This window comes from Sinocyclocheilus grahami, unplaced genomic scaffold, assembly GCF_001515645.1.
Source record: "Sinocyclocheilus grahami isolate Dianchi unplaced genomic scaffold, SAMN03320097.WGS_v1.1 scaffold1070.1, whole genome shotgun sequence".
Lineage (NCBI taxonomy): Eukaryota > Metazoa > Chordata > Actinopteri > Cypriniformes > Cyprinidae > Sinocyclocheilus > Sinocyclocheilus grahami.
The window spans coordinates 356980-371253 of NW_015506249.1; the positions used below are offsets into that span (position 1 = coordinate 356980).

Sequence of the window (14274 nt, forward strand, 5' to 3'; positions counted from 1 at the left end):
TTGCTTTTATTTTTTTTCTTAGAGTGAAATTTCTGCACCATTAACTGCTGTTTTCAAATCAGCTTACTGTTCAGAATAGCATGCTAACATGCTACTAACACGATCCTTGGAGTATATAGTATGTACACAATATACAACATTTTCTGTTTGCAATATTAAGTTTGCTGTGGCATCCAACATACAAAAAATGCACTGTGTGCAATGCTGTATCCCACAATGCAATGTCCTCAACTTGACCTTACCTTTTTCAATGTGATGAATGGACTGCAAATGATTAGATCCATATTTTCTAACATTATTATTTGATCAGACTGCCAAAAAACAAAAAGTGTACTTAAAAGTATAAAATAAACATTTTATTCCAAGATGATAATTGGACACATTATATAAGATCTAATGAGGTCATGAGACAAAAATAAAACATACAATTGTTGCAGTTGTTTATTGTATGTTATATACAGTATAATTGGTATCTAGCAACATCAAAATCATGAGTAGTACTTTATAGTAAAATATAGTTGGGAGAAATGAGTAATTAAATCCTGACCGAATGTAAGATCTTTTTTTTTGCTAATTGTACTTTAGTTTGGGTTGATATGAATCAGAGACTGTGTCAGGGGTAAAATTCCTGACCTTTCTCGGAGTGATCGTTCAGTTTATGTGGAAATGAGAAAAGAACTGAAACCTAAAGCAGCTGGGAATAACAATGGTAAACATTCGCATTTGTGACCTTTCAATCTTGGGTATGGAGAATACAAATGTTACCACAGGACTTCAATCTTGAAATGTGTTAAATATATAGATTGACTTTCCAATTAATTGCACTTTAATTGAATTGCAATTTTTCTATAGGTCATTATATAGCTAAACTGTTGTGGTTACTAAAACATGCAATTGAAATGAAAACATGCAACTAATGTAGAATTGAAACTTCAGTATGTGCACTTTCTGAGAACCCCTCCATACCAGATAAACCAGAAATAAACCAAAGACATGAAGAAGTATTTTCATGCTGCAGCATGCCAGGTTATTAATTTTAAAAGTCACATCCTCATGCGTTTTTTTAGGGACTAGCCCTGCCTGTGCTGCCCCATAAAGCACTAAAGGGGGAGTGTGCCTCCCCTGGCATCCTGCTATAAAATCCTGGGTGTAATTGTAGCGTACTGAGGCAGAACAGGAGTAATCAGATCAGTCCCGAGGCTGGGAACATACATGGACACACAGCATCAGCACTGGATTAAATCCCCCCTCCACAACCCCCCTCACTGATTGAGGTACGACGAGTTACTGCAAGTAGGTAAACGAGAGAGGGAGAGAGGAAAACCGTGAGAGGGAGTGGGAGGAAGAATGAACCAGACCCCCCTCACTGATTGAGGTACGACGAGTTACTGCAAGTAGGTAAACGAGAGAGAGGGAGAGAGGAAAACCGTGAGAGGGAGTGGGAGGAAGAATGAACCAGAAAGGGAGGCAGTGCAGTGCGAGCGAGTGAGAGAGAGGGGATGGGGAGGTAGTCAAAGGCAGGAAGCAAGCAACAGCCAGTGGAACAGAAATGCAGGGAGTTTGAGGGAGAGGGTAAAAAAACGGAAGCCCGTCACCAACGAGAGGACGATGGGAGCAAAGTGAGGTAAGAGAGAAAGAAGGGCAAGGGTCCAGAGGAAGAAAACACACCGGGATAACATCTGCGGGAGGAAACAACACACTAGAAGGTGGGGGTCAGAGTGAAGAAACATGCAAGAGAAAGTTTAAAGACGAGACAGATGAGAAAAACATCTCCTGGTAATGACAAGGCCGGGACACTTAAAGAAGGGACACGTCCTCTCGAGAGTCCCTTTCTTGGGCCGCAGAATGTTCTCCGAGACAAAAGGGGTCAGAGAGCCACGCATTCAACCCACCACTTCAAGCCAACTACAAAATGGAATACAAAGACCTCAAGCGGACATCCTTGCCTATTTTGGGACTGGGGAACACAGAACGAACACCTGTGGACCAAAGCAGAAGAATTCCCCCCTCAATGGATACACTGCCAAGAAACATTTAGATGTTCAGGGGGGTCATGCACAGCTAGACGTGACTGGTCAGATTTGTCAGACCAGTGTGCGGTGGAACCGGCCTCCAGGGAAGGGGCTGCAACATAACAGCGTCTCTGTGAACTACAGCTTGAGAGAATGCAGCTTTGTGGTCCACCGGCACCAGACTGAGCCACACCCCTTCTTGAGGAAGTGTGCTCTGGACGCGCCAACACAGTTCAGAGGTCATGGAAACTGTGGTGTGCCTGTTTGTGCAGCGGAGCAACAATCGGGCTCTGTGCAAGGGGCCCTGCTTATGGAACAACATGCATCTGACTGGATGGGCTCAAGTGGTGTTCACAATTCGACCTTTAATAAGGATGCAGAACTTTGCCCTTCTAACAGACAGGGAACTTTACGTAGATGCCTGGGACCTATAATGCAAGACTTAAACGGACCTTGTCTGGCAAATGAAGTTATGCTGTCCACCAAAGATGTCAACAAGACCAATTCTAACCACATTAAGTGTCAAGCAAAGGTCGTCCAAGGGGATCTCAATGTACCTGGAAGAGGGTCTTACGCTTTCAGCTCGCAGTCGGAGAGAGCTATTCGGGACCAGATCCAAAGAGTTGTTGTGAATCTTGAGGAGGTTCTACATGGCCTGAAAGAGATACATCTGGAAATGAAGGAGGTAAAGGTTTATTTATCACTTGGGGATGTTAACAGATGTTCCTCATAATGAGTTCAACAAAGGGCGGCATTAAAATGTTTTGTTTAGTTAAATCCCAAACTCTTTACTATCCATCAGCTGCCGGATCTAAAGTCGTACTTTAGATAACACAATTTATCACTTGGGGATGCTAACAGATGTTCCTCATAATGAGTTCAACAAAGGACGGCATTTAAATGTTCTGTTTAGTTCAATCCCAAACTCTTTACTATCCATCAGCTGCCGGATCTAAAGTCGTACTTTAGATAACACACGGGCCATGAATTTTGTTTTAATATTAATCTTAATATCAATAATGAATACTGTTTATAGAGACCCCTGAATTTATTGCACACTGGGCAATTTCACTTCTATGAGGGGATAATGAAACTTTAATGCAGAAAGGATTGGTCTGATCCACTCCATTTAACAAATGTATTCAACGTTGGAGAGGAACGTTGGCCGGTGGTTTATAGTCCCCTCAGACAGGCAAGAAGAAAGGGCCGCTGTCCGCTCTCAGCTTTTTGCCGCAGTTTCATAATCTTGTAAACTAGCCTGCCGGCACTCTTGCATGAAATGTGCTCCAATAGAAACTCGAGACATGTGTAGTACCCAACGTTTTCAGGAACCATTTGCATTAAATGCTAAATAACTATGCTTTGTCTTCCCCTGGAACACAGGTGGTCCAGAAGATAGACCTTCTGACGGCCGATATTGATATCGGCAATGAGGAACCAGGGAAGCCTTTAAAAGGATGCCACTCAGGAAGGATAGACATCAAAGTGGCATCATCTCAAGGAGTCTGCTCTGACAAGTCATCCCTCAAAACACCAACTCCATCTGTGGCACCACCAGCATATCCCATAAAAGATCAAGGGCTGCATGATGCAGGTCAAAAACGGGAATCAACTCAGGAGTTGGTCATTTCTCAAAGACATACATCAGGGACCTCTTCAAGGCGCAGGAGCCAGAAGCCTCCACCTTACCCCTTTGCCAGCACAATGGGAAGAGTGAATCCTAAAGAAAAAGACAAAGGTCAGAAGACGCCACCCTACCCATTTAGACGGAGACTGCTCTCAACTATTGTTTGAGCAGACCGTGGCTTCAGGGTACAACGTGGAGCATTATACACTCTACATGGTATACCGTGTTACAGACACCTTTGCGGTAAGTTTGGGCTTTATTGGACCCGTTAACTCAGAGTGCAGCAGCAATTTATTGTACAGAAAAGTCTCTTAGATCACAGGTGAACCGTGTAATACCTTTTCTCTTCAGGTCTATAAAGAGGACACGACAGAAACATCATGTACTCATAAATCTAGAGAGTGACATGGGTGACTGGGGACCACTTCTTAGAAATACTGTACGTCAGAGGCAAGCCGAAGGTAGCGGGAGATTATTTCTAGCCTTAGATGACATCTGGAGTGGGACGCAATCACAATTCCAATCTCCCAGCAACCCCCATCTGTTAAAGGATTATTTTTATTGCTTTCCCAACTCTAGTCTAGTGTTTGAAGTCTTGCCTTAGCAATATGATGTTCTCATATACACATCCTGAGAATATTTTAACAAAAACACAATGCAACAGTACTTAGTATTCAGATGTAGGAATTTTTCAACAGGTACTGAAAAGAAAATGGGCGAAAGGTTCTTTTATAGCATTTTGTCTCCCTCATGTGTAATGCAGTGTTTATTTCAAGCTTTTTAAAGATGTAGGACGGCATAAAGCATTTTCTGGTTTTAATGTATTTTTGAAAGTCTAAATGCCACAGATTCAAATGTAGGAAAAATTTCACGCTTTCGGTTCAAGACATTAATTTCCTGAACTGCTGCCAATGAGAATTATGACACGGTGCAGATGCTCATATGTACATTTGTGGTACCGACAGTCCTTCTGCAGAGCTGAGTGGACAAATCTCACAATATGACCAGAATCTGCACATAGATGGATTCTGCTGATTTTTTTTAAACACATTTTAGTGTAATTGAAGTTCATGCAGTAGAATTATACAGATTTCACCCCCTTCAAAGTGCAATAAAATGCTAAAATGTCTGCAGATCTTGAGATTACGGTGCTTAGAAACAGATAATGCACATTTACTTTATGAAATATATTAATACAATAATTAATTTCAATTGGCAAAATGAGAAACCAAAAGGATCTGATTTATGAAGGAACAGATTTATTAAAAATTCCAGTACAGCAGCTATCAGAATAAAGCACAATTTTCTGTCTTTTCCTCCACCACAGAAATAATCAAAGGATTCTGACATACCCCAAAGATTTAGCGGAAATTCTCTACAAGCGTGCCATTACACCAGCTTAAGAAAGTAAGTATGAGCATGAATGCGCTCATGATAATCAGATTTGCAGGTATGAAGTCAAAGTCAGGCTGAAACCCTAAACCGATAAAGGCTGCCAGGAATAGAAATCAATCTACTGCTCTGAACTTAATTTGAAAAAGCCTTCATATCACCTCACAAATATATTTTATTTTCCTCATGTCCGATAGTAGACTTTTCATCTACCAATCACCCAGTTCTTGGCCACTAGCGTAATGCTGCCTCTAGAGGAAATCGCTGTAGTATTTTCTATCACAGGAAGTTCGTTCTTTCATAACTTCCCATGGTTTGATTTCCTTTGCTTGACTTATGACAGTGAGCAGTTAAGTGGCAGAGTGTCCATAGCTCTCAAATAAATGTCCCCGAGTGATGGGACAATCCTCTTTCGGATCGGCCAATCAGAGTTCATCGTGGCGTGTCCGACCAATGACAGTGAGCTTGGAAAGCTCGGAATGGAATTTACCTTCTCTGTGGGTCACTGAATGACAGAATAAAGATGTGCTTGATTAGAAACATTTATTTTCAGTATTGCCAGTAATTGACTTTTCCAAACCTGGAAAACACCATTTTTAAATTTTCTGTTATTTCCAGGTTTCCCATAGCTGTGTCAGCCTTGCTGGAAGTAGGAATATGCAGACTCACCTGAAGACGCTGACACAATGTACTCTTCTTCCTTCAAAGCGACATCTCTCTGTCCACCCACGGCCGTCTGGGACTGAGAAGAAGAAGAAAGAGAAAGAGAGAAAATGAGTGACACAAAACAATAACAGAGAAGCCTAGAGGAGTGGGCTGAATAACAAAGAGATCCTCACTAAGAAAACAAAAAGAGACATGGAGTGTATGGAGTGCTTGTTTCAAGCACGCTTTTGAACTTTTCTTATTTACACAGGGGACAAGGCCACCAGGACGTCACCGTCATCCCACTACTGAGAATTTCAATTTAATCTGAAGATAAAGATGTGTTCACAAAGTCTTGATATGCAACACCTGTACAAAAAGGGCTGACTGCTTTTGATCTGAGAGCGACGAGCGTTAGGAATCTGAATTAAGGTTTGATCTGCGGCAAATGTCAATGTCACGACTAAGGATAAATTTTAAACAAGATCTTCAAAAACCTGTGCCAATTCTTTGAATGTGCAAAGCACACAAATAAAAAGTTGTCATCTGAATATTCTTGGTCGATGAAATGCGTCAACGCATTAAACGCTAATTTCTTCATATTGAATCATACATTCTACGGATTGCTGAATGTTTCACTCAGTTGATGTGGTGTCAGGTGATGAAGGATAGCTGAAGTTAATGTGAAACTTACATATGCGGTGGCGTACTCAATCTTGGCTCCTTTTATCTCGGCTTTGAACTGGGTAAAAAACAAGTAGGACTTCCCTTGGGGCCTATCGTGAAAAAATGACAGAGAAAAATCTATATTGTCCCCTCTTTCATCTCAAATTACATGACAATGTTTGAAAACAGAGAAAACCGAGATTAGATTTGCTTGTACTTCTGAGTAAACCTCATTTTTGGTATTGCGTATTGAGTACAGCCACCAAAAACCAATGCAACAGTGTTTTGAAAGTTACCTCCATACTGAACAGGAAAACATCTGGTCATCGTCACTTAGTCCAATGCTCATTTGCCATTGCTAGAGGAAATTAAAGCACAAAGGGTTCACATTTAAGTCTGAAACTGCGCAATTCTGTGAAATCAGGACGTTTTACAACAGCGCATAATTGCTACAATTTCTGGGTCGTTAGTGCCAGAGTGACAAATGTCTTGATGTCATAACAATAGTTATGCTTTGTGACACAGACACAAATTTTAGGAGGGTCGAACAGCAATGTTTAATTTCCTCATATTATCTTTGAAAATATAATAAACTTCTCAGCACATAGGAAGGAAAAGTAATGATGGACAAAGTAATCTAATAATGAAGCAATAATATAAATGGCTACAAAATAAAACCATAAGTTTTGTTATTGCACTGAATTTATATTTTGTGAACTGTATATTACTTACATTTATCTCCAACACAGAGTTTATAAATGACAGAAAATATGTCTTACCTCATTGGTTCCTCCTTGACACGCATATGTGAAGGTACATTTATACTTTTTCTAAAACGAAACCAAGAAACAGATCACTGTAATAGATAAACAAGTTGACAATACCAGGCTTCCACCTACGAGATATGCAAATTTCCCAGACTAAACTGAACTTTTGAAGATGGCTCTGCATTGAAAGAATGTTGACCCTTACAAAAATAACCATGGTAACGATAGTTCCTGTCAAAAGACCTACAGTTATTAATACTACAATAAAAATAAAAAAGTTTCTGAAAGACTGCATGAAAACTGATGAACACTGCGTCACACCTGACACTACTTACATCTGAATATGAGATTTGATTTGAGAGCTAAGATAGAGAGCAATATTTTGGTCTGTCCCTCACACAAAGAAATCGAATGGCTTCATTAGACTAAAGGCCTGTTCACAACAAGGACGATAACTATCCACCTTTTTCTTTAACGCGGAAGTAAGCCTATGGGTGAGACTTCTGGTTCATTAGCCAGCGGCTAATAGGGAAATAACGAGAATAACAATGTGCAGTAAACGGTAAAACTGTTTGCACTACAAACCACTGTGTTCATGATTAAGATAATACATCAACATAATCACCAATTAATAATAACCAATTTTCAATATCAAGCAGCAAAAGGAGCAGTTCTGTACAGCTAAAAATAGCTGAACGCGGATGAGACCGGAAGCTAGACCCATAGAATTTACAAATGGCCGCACCCACTCTTACGGGAAGAAAAAGGTGGATAAAGATAACGAAAAATATATAGTTCTAAAAATCGTTCTCAATATTAAAGAATAGCAGAGTCCACACCACAGCTATAACGATAAAGGCACAGAGAAACGATATCGTTGGAATCACTTTCAACGCGGAAGTAAGCCTATGGGTGAGACTTCTGGTTCATTAGCCAGCGGCTAATAGGGAAATAACGAGAATAACAATGTGCAGTAAACAGTAAAACTGTTTGCACTACAAACCACTGTGTTCATGATTAAGATAATACATCAACATAATCACCAATAACCAATTTTCAATATCAAGCAGCAAAAGGAGCAGTTCTGTACAGCTAAAAATAGCTGAACGCGGATGAGACCGGAAGCTAGACCCATAGAATTTACAAATGGCCGCACCCACTCTTACGGGAAGAAAAAGGTGGATAAAGATAACGAAAAATATATAGTTCTAAAAATCGTTCTCAATATTAAAGAATAGCAGAGTCCACACCACAGCTATAACGATAAAGGCACAGAGAAACGATATCGTTGGAATCACTTTCAGAACAATGTTTTCTAGCTGATGAACAATAAAAAGAATTGACACCCAATCAGAATCCATCCTGCTGTAACTAGCTCGAGAATTTAAAGCGGCAGACGAGCGTGCGCTTAGAATAAACAGACTGGATCGCTGGTGTGGACGCAAATATCGTTATCGTTCTTGGTGTGAACGGGGCTTTAGTGTATAGATAGCACACGTACGTCTGCAAGACGCCCGTTATAGATCGCTTGATCTGGAAAGCATCTGCTGTGTACAAACATCTGAGAGACGTCTGTAAGATGTCAGTTCTACATACATTCTAAATCATAAACATCTTAAAGACATCTAATAAACATCTGAAAAATGTCCTATAGATGCATTGCATATGAGCAAACACCCTAAAAATATGTCTTGCAGATGTAAATGCAAATGTCAAATAGACGTCGCCATGATGTATGTGTGCTATCAGGGTATTTAGCCATGGTCAAGTAATACAGACTACTTTATGATGACTTTCTTAGCCTTTTCGTTTCTTCACATCTCCATCCACTTTCATTCATTAGAAAAGAGCAGCTCGGAGATTCATTAAAATTTGGGGGGTTTCTTCGCTGGTGTGGACGCAAATATCGTTATCGTTCTTGGTGTGAACGGGGCTTTAGTGTATAGATAGCACACGTACGTCTGCAAGACGCCCGTTATAGATCGCTTGATCTGGAAAGCATCTGCTGTGTACAAACATCTGACAGACATCTGTAAGATGTCAGTTCTACATACATTCTAAATCATAAACATCTTAAAGACATCTAATTAACATCTGAAAAATGTCCTATAGATGCATTGCATATGAGCAAACACCCTAAAAATATGTCTTGCAGATGTAAATGCAAATGTCAAATAGACGTCGCCATGATGTATGTGTGCTATCAGGGTATTTAGCCATGGTCAAGTAATACAGACTACTTTATGATGACTTTCTTAGCCTTTTCGTTTCTTCACATCTCCATCCACTTTCATTCATTAGAAAAGAGCAGCTCGGAGATTCATTAAAATTTGGGGGGTTTCACAGAAGAAATCAAGTCATACGGTGTCGGAATTACATGCAGGTGAGTAGGGATGTAACGATTACCGTTTTTTACGATTAATCATGATAAAATTCCCCACGGTTAGTATTACCGTTTCATCTTTTAATTATCATTAAAACCGTATTGGATTACCGCGATTTGAACAACTCGCCATAACTAAAATACTGTCCAGCATAAAGCACAGTTTTAACGTGCACACAGCACGCAGAGTAGTTTAGTTTTGAGTGAAAAGGTTTTAAAAGAGTGCTAAAGGAATTATACAAATGAATATATTAATTAATTAATTATATGAATGTACCTCTGAAGGTTCTGACTGTCTTCAGAAACGATTCGATGGCATTGTTTTCATTGTCGCTCCATGTAATACCTAAAGGAAGTGTTCTTAATCGCAATGCTGCTTTGTCTACAGAGTTTACGGGAAACAGCTCGAATTCAGCTTTTCCATAAGCGCCACCTGCTGTCAGCGAGTGGATTTACAGAGACCTATATTTACGTTCAGCCTGTGTGCAGTTTCTGTCTGGCCAAAAACGGACCGAATCTGCATGCCCTGCTGTAAATTTCAACCGGTTGATGAAAAACAAGCTTATGTGGATTCTACACATTTAAACAATTCAGATAAGTTATCTAGAATTATTTATGGAGCAGATAAAATACATATAAATCATTTATTAAAAGTGACGTGATACCCATACTCGGAATTAGTGCTCTGCATTTATCTCATCCTAAGTGAACACACCCGGAGCAGTGGGCAGCCATTTATGCTGCGGCGCCCGGGGAGCAGTTGGGGGTTCGGTGCCTTGCTCAAGGGCACCTCAGTCGTGGTATTGAAGGTGGGAGAGAGCGCTGTACATTCACTCCCCCACACCTACAATCCCTGCCGGTACGAGACTCAAACCCACAACCTTTGGGTTACGAGTCCGACTCTCTAACCACGACTTCCCCAAATGAATCAATTATCATTTTGACTTAACCCTTTTCTTTATTTAAAGGCTGAAATGTGAGGTTTACCTTTTTATTAGACTTTATTTGAACATTTACATTAGATATTTGAACATGCTATTAATCAGTCGAGTTGTCATTTAAAATCCGAACATCGTTGGTAATGTTATTGTTTTAGAAGTGATTATGCAGAAATATCTTCATGCATTGCAATGGAAAAGATAACCTATATGCTACCCTTATGCAAATGAACCATGGTTTTATTATAGTAATAGTGTAGTAACATGGTTTTTTGGTGTATTGATTACCATTTGTATAACCACAGTTTTACTGCAAAGACCATAGTTTAACTATGGTTAGTGTAGAAAAGCCATGGTTAATCTGTGGATACCATGGTTTAACTAGTAACCGTGCATGTTTTTATTAGCTTATTTCATGCTTATTTTTCATAATGTTATTATTTTACTTAAAGATCCCACTATTTATCAGAGATGTTTTTCCCTTCTCCGAGCATCATTCACCGTCAGCATGTCAGTTTTTCCTGAGACTAGCTCTCTTCAAGTGAGTACCTGTGATTTACAGTAGCCCCCTTGTGGATTGTTTTTATTTTATTTCAATTAACGTCAAATTTCCCAGCTGCTCAGGTTGTGGCTCGTTTCAAAAAGCCCAATAGAATTCTTCTCCGTAGTCAACACGCCGTGACAGAGTTTCCTTCTGAATTCAGCTCTCGTATGAATGTCTCTCTCTGTCCACGACGGCTCTGGAATTTCTCTTTCTCGTGTTATTTTAAATGTCCAAGCAGAAGGGAACGTTTCTGGCGGCTTTGTTGCACTCTCAGCATGTTTGGAGAGCTTGAGCAAACCGAACTTTCATGACTCTGATGTCTGGCTGTGTTGATTTTACACCATAGACCCATTTTTAAATGGGCCGTGACCACAATTACTTCAGAAGATTATTAATGTATGACCCAGTGGTTAAAACAAGATAAACTAGTAGTAAAACATATTTATGACTAAACGAATGGACCATAAAAATCTGGGTGAGCTCTCAACGTTATTTCTAATTTATTTCTTTGAACAAAGCATACATGTTGTGATTATTTACTTGAGGTTTTCTAAAACTTTAGCACCAAGGTCTACACCTAATTACAGCATTAAAAAATAGAAGATTTCTTAAGCATTATTGGCATTTATTAAACATTTAGCTTTTACTGAATATGTCACAGTCACTTTACTAAAAGAGTGTCTGCTGAGAACATAAATTAAGTAAAAATAAGTCAAGTTATAGCTAATCTATCCATAACGATATGGATTTTTTTGAATAACGTGCTTGGATGATTTCAACTCCGAGCACCACTGGAGGTTTGAATGAAGTCAACTGGATCAGTATCTGTGAAATAAATAAACATCATTAAAGTGTTTGCAGTGATAAAGAAACTTCTGATTCAACGCGTTCTTTAAACTCACCCTGTGGTTCTGCAGTTATTTGCTTGAACGTATGACCCTGATGTCACATCTAACAACGTTATTGGAGAAATCAGACTCTTGCACCTGGAAACCTGGGTTCACGGTTACCTGTCAATGGGTCGCATAGTTTAAAAAAACATGTTTCTAATTTTTGGTACGGCTAAATAATGACCAATTGATAACTCTCTTTTAACATATAATCTCCAGGAGAAACATCTGTAATATCAATCCATTGACAGTCGATGTTGGCATGGTACACTCTAAAAAATGCTGGGTTGTTTCAACCCAACATTGGGACAAATATGGACTAACCCAACTGTTGGGTTAAATTTTTTAATGAAAGTTTTAACCCAAAAGTTGGGTTAGTCCATATTTGACCCAACGTTGGGTTGAAACAACCCAGCATTTTTTAGAGTGTAGGTGTCATAGCAGCCTGGGCCCAATCCCTGCTCCACAAAAAACAATAGTTCCAAACCGGCTAATAAATGGCTTATTTGTATCAAAATAACACGTTTTACGCGAGTAACTTTATTCTCTTAACCTGTGTGTGAGCTGTGCAGGCGTATCTTCTCCTCACACCGGGATCACAGCTGGTGTCCTCCAGACAGAAAAACTGGCTTTATGTCCCTCAGCCACCTTTCTGCCCGTGAAGGCATCCAGGAGGTCATAATTGCTGAAGGCATCCATGCTGTGATCATGTCTTTAGGATAAAAAAACTAACTAATACAATAAAATAATCACTTATAGATTCATAGAAGAGTGCTTTTTAACTATACTAACTTGTTAGCAATTCTGTTCTCAGCAATGCAAATATTCAATTCCTAAGGCTTATATACAAAAATGTGTATTGTGAATAAATTTTAAGGTGCAAAGGATTTAACAAATATGTAAATAACATAAAACCCATTCACACCAAGGATGATAAATGTAACGATAAAGTTTTAAAAAGCGCCCCAATCATATCACTGCCTAAGTTCACATCACAACGACACAGAGGAACAATTTTTTTCCAGCTGATGAATGATTGAAACATTGACAGCCAATCAGAATACACTCGACTTTAAAGAGCGCAAGCATTTAAAGCGGTGTGAACGGGCCTTAACACTAAAGAATGAGACAATATCTTCACCCTTTCTTCTATCTTCCGGTGAATGCTGATGTGTGAACGTTGTAGAACATAAAGTTGTCAGAAACCTACACTCTAAAAAATGCTGGGTTAAATACAACCCAGTGCTGGGTAAAATAGGGACAAACCCAGCAATTGGGCTGAAGGTTGGGTTAAACATTTAACCAAACCGCTGGGTCAAAACAGCCCAATTGCTGGGTTTGTCCCTATTTTACACAGCACTGGGTTGTATTTAACCCAGCATTTTTTAGAGTGTAGCTGATGGCAAGCTGTGCCATTCCCACTTATGATGTGGTTTCACAGGGAGAAAATTTGCTGTGCCTTGATTTTTGACCCTCTGATGAAATCTGAGAAGCACTCTGTAATCAAGGTCTCTCACTCTCGAGTTGTAAGCTGAACTTGAGGAAAAAGGCAAATATTCAATTTATTCCATTTAAAATGGTTTTAATTCTAATACCTGGAGGTTTTAACTCGCAATACCTGCAGAGGCAGTTCTCTTCTGCAGCACATCTTAATGTGTACATCTGAACTCTCTGGATATAAGATGCTGCTTGGATAGAGTATGGATCAGGAATGAGATCAGGCAGACCTGGAAAATATTTTTAGAACTGAATAATTAACATTTAAAGGGACAGAAAATAAAGGATTTCCCATGAAAGGGCAAACGAATAAGTCAGAGTCAAATATAAATTTATATGTATTTAAGGTTTCTTAACAATATAGATGTTTACACATTTTTTTAAGTTTATTTATTTTACCTGGCTTTAACCTCCTGAGACCCTGCATCCTCATATGAGGACATTATATTTTGGTGTATTTCTCTGAGACTGTACATGTCACAGTTTTAAGTCTGGATGTCCTGTACAGAGCACATTCAGGGCTTTTCAGAGATACCAAATGTTTGGATGTTTCACTGTGACCACTCTCTCTCCTTGGTCTTCAAATATGTCTGATATTAATTTAGTGACACTCTTATGGAAATATGATAATATTTTGTAATTATCATTTAAATCAATTAACATTTAAAGGGACAGAAAATAAAGGATTTCCCATGAAAGGGCAAACGAATAAGTCAGAGTCAAATATAAATTTATATGTATTTAAGGATTCTTAACAATATAGATGTTTACACATTTTTTTAAGTTTATTTATTTTACCTGGCTTTAACCTCCTGAGACCCTGCGCCCTCATATGAGGACATTATATTTTGGTGTATTTCTCTGAGACTATACATGCCACAGTTTTAAGTCTGGATGTCCTGTACAGAGCACA

General features: G+C 39.2%; 2 protein-coding genes and 1 pseudogene across 4 annotated transcripts; 1 reads left to right on the top strand and 2 right to left on the bottom strand.

Annotated features, from left to right (window-relative positions):
• The first annotated feature begins 1382 nt into the window (after positions 1-1382).
• LOC107566359 (uncharacterized) lies at positions 1383-5707 on the top strand. Of its 3 annotated transcripts, XM_016251792.1 has the most exons (4): positions 1383-2697; positions 3396-3882; positions 3991-4100; positions 4967-5037. In XM_016251792.1, exons 1-2 carry the CDS (start codon positions 1780-1782, stop codon positions 3804-3806), a joined length of 1329 nt encoding a protein of 442 aa, XP_016107278.1. In that variant the 5' UTR covers positions 1383-1779; the 3' UTR covers positions 3807-3882; positions 3991-4100; positions 4967-5037. The 3 variants fall into 3 exon arrangements, with proteins under 3 accessions (XP_016107278.1, XP_016107280.1, XP_016107279.1); XM_016251794.1 differs by lacking the exons at positions 3991-4100; positions 4967-5037 and adding an exon at positions 5650-5707; XM_016251793.1 differs by lacking the exon at positions 3991-4100 and having other exon boundaries at positions 4967-5042.
• Positions 5039-7592, bottom strand: LOC107566370 (myeloid-derived growth factor-like). Its single transcript, XM_016251809.1, has 5 exons — positions 7122-7592; positions 6639-6700; positions 6371-6452; positions 5701-5773; positions 5039-5536 (listed from the first exon to the last, which is right to left on the bottom strand). The coding sequence occupies exons 2-5, from the start codon at positions 6689-6691 to the stop codon at positions 5457-5459; spliced, it is 288 nt and encodes a 95-aa protein (XP_016107295.1). The 5' UTR covers positions 6692-6700; positions 7122-7592; the 3' UTR covers positions 5039-5456.
• A 4299-nt stretch (positions 7593-11891) lies between these two features.
• Positions 11892-14274, bottom strand: part of LOC107566335 (protein-lysine 6-oxidase-like) — a 4036-nt pseudogene continuing 1653 nt past the window's right edge.

Excerpts from the sequence above, each read along its gene's own strand:
- LOC107566359 (XM_016251794.1), top strand. The coding sequence starts at position 1,780 with ATGACAAGGCCGGGACACTTAAAGAAGGGACACGTCCTCTCGAGAGTC. Across the intron at positions 2,698-3,395 it reads TACATCTGGAAATGAAGGAG|GTGGTCCAGAAGATAGACCT; the intron begins GTAAAGGTTTAT and ends CCTGGAACACAG.
- LOC107566370 (XM_016251809.1), bottom strand. The coding sequence starts at position 6,691 with ATGAGCATTGGACTAAGTGACGATGACCAGATGTTTTCCTGTTCAGTA. Across the intron at positions 5,774-6,370 it reads TTGAGTACGCCACCGCATAT|TCCCAGACGGCCGTGGGTGG; the intron begins GTAAGTTTCACA and ends TCTTCTTCTCAG. Across the intron at positions 5,537-5,700 it reads CATTGTGTCAGCGTCTTCAG|TGACCCACAGAGAAGGTAAA; the intron begins GTGAGTCTGCAT and ends TCTGTCATTCAG.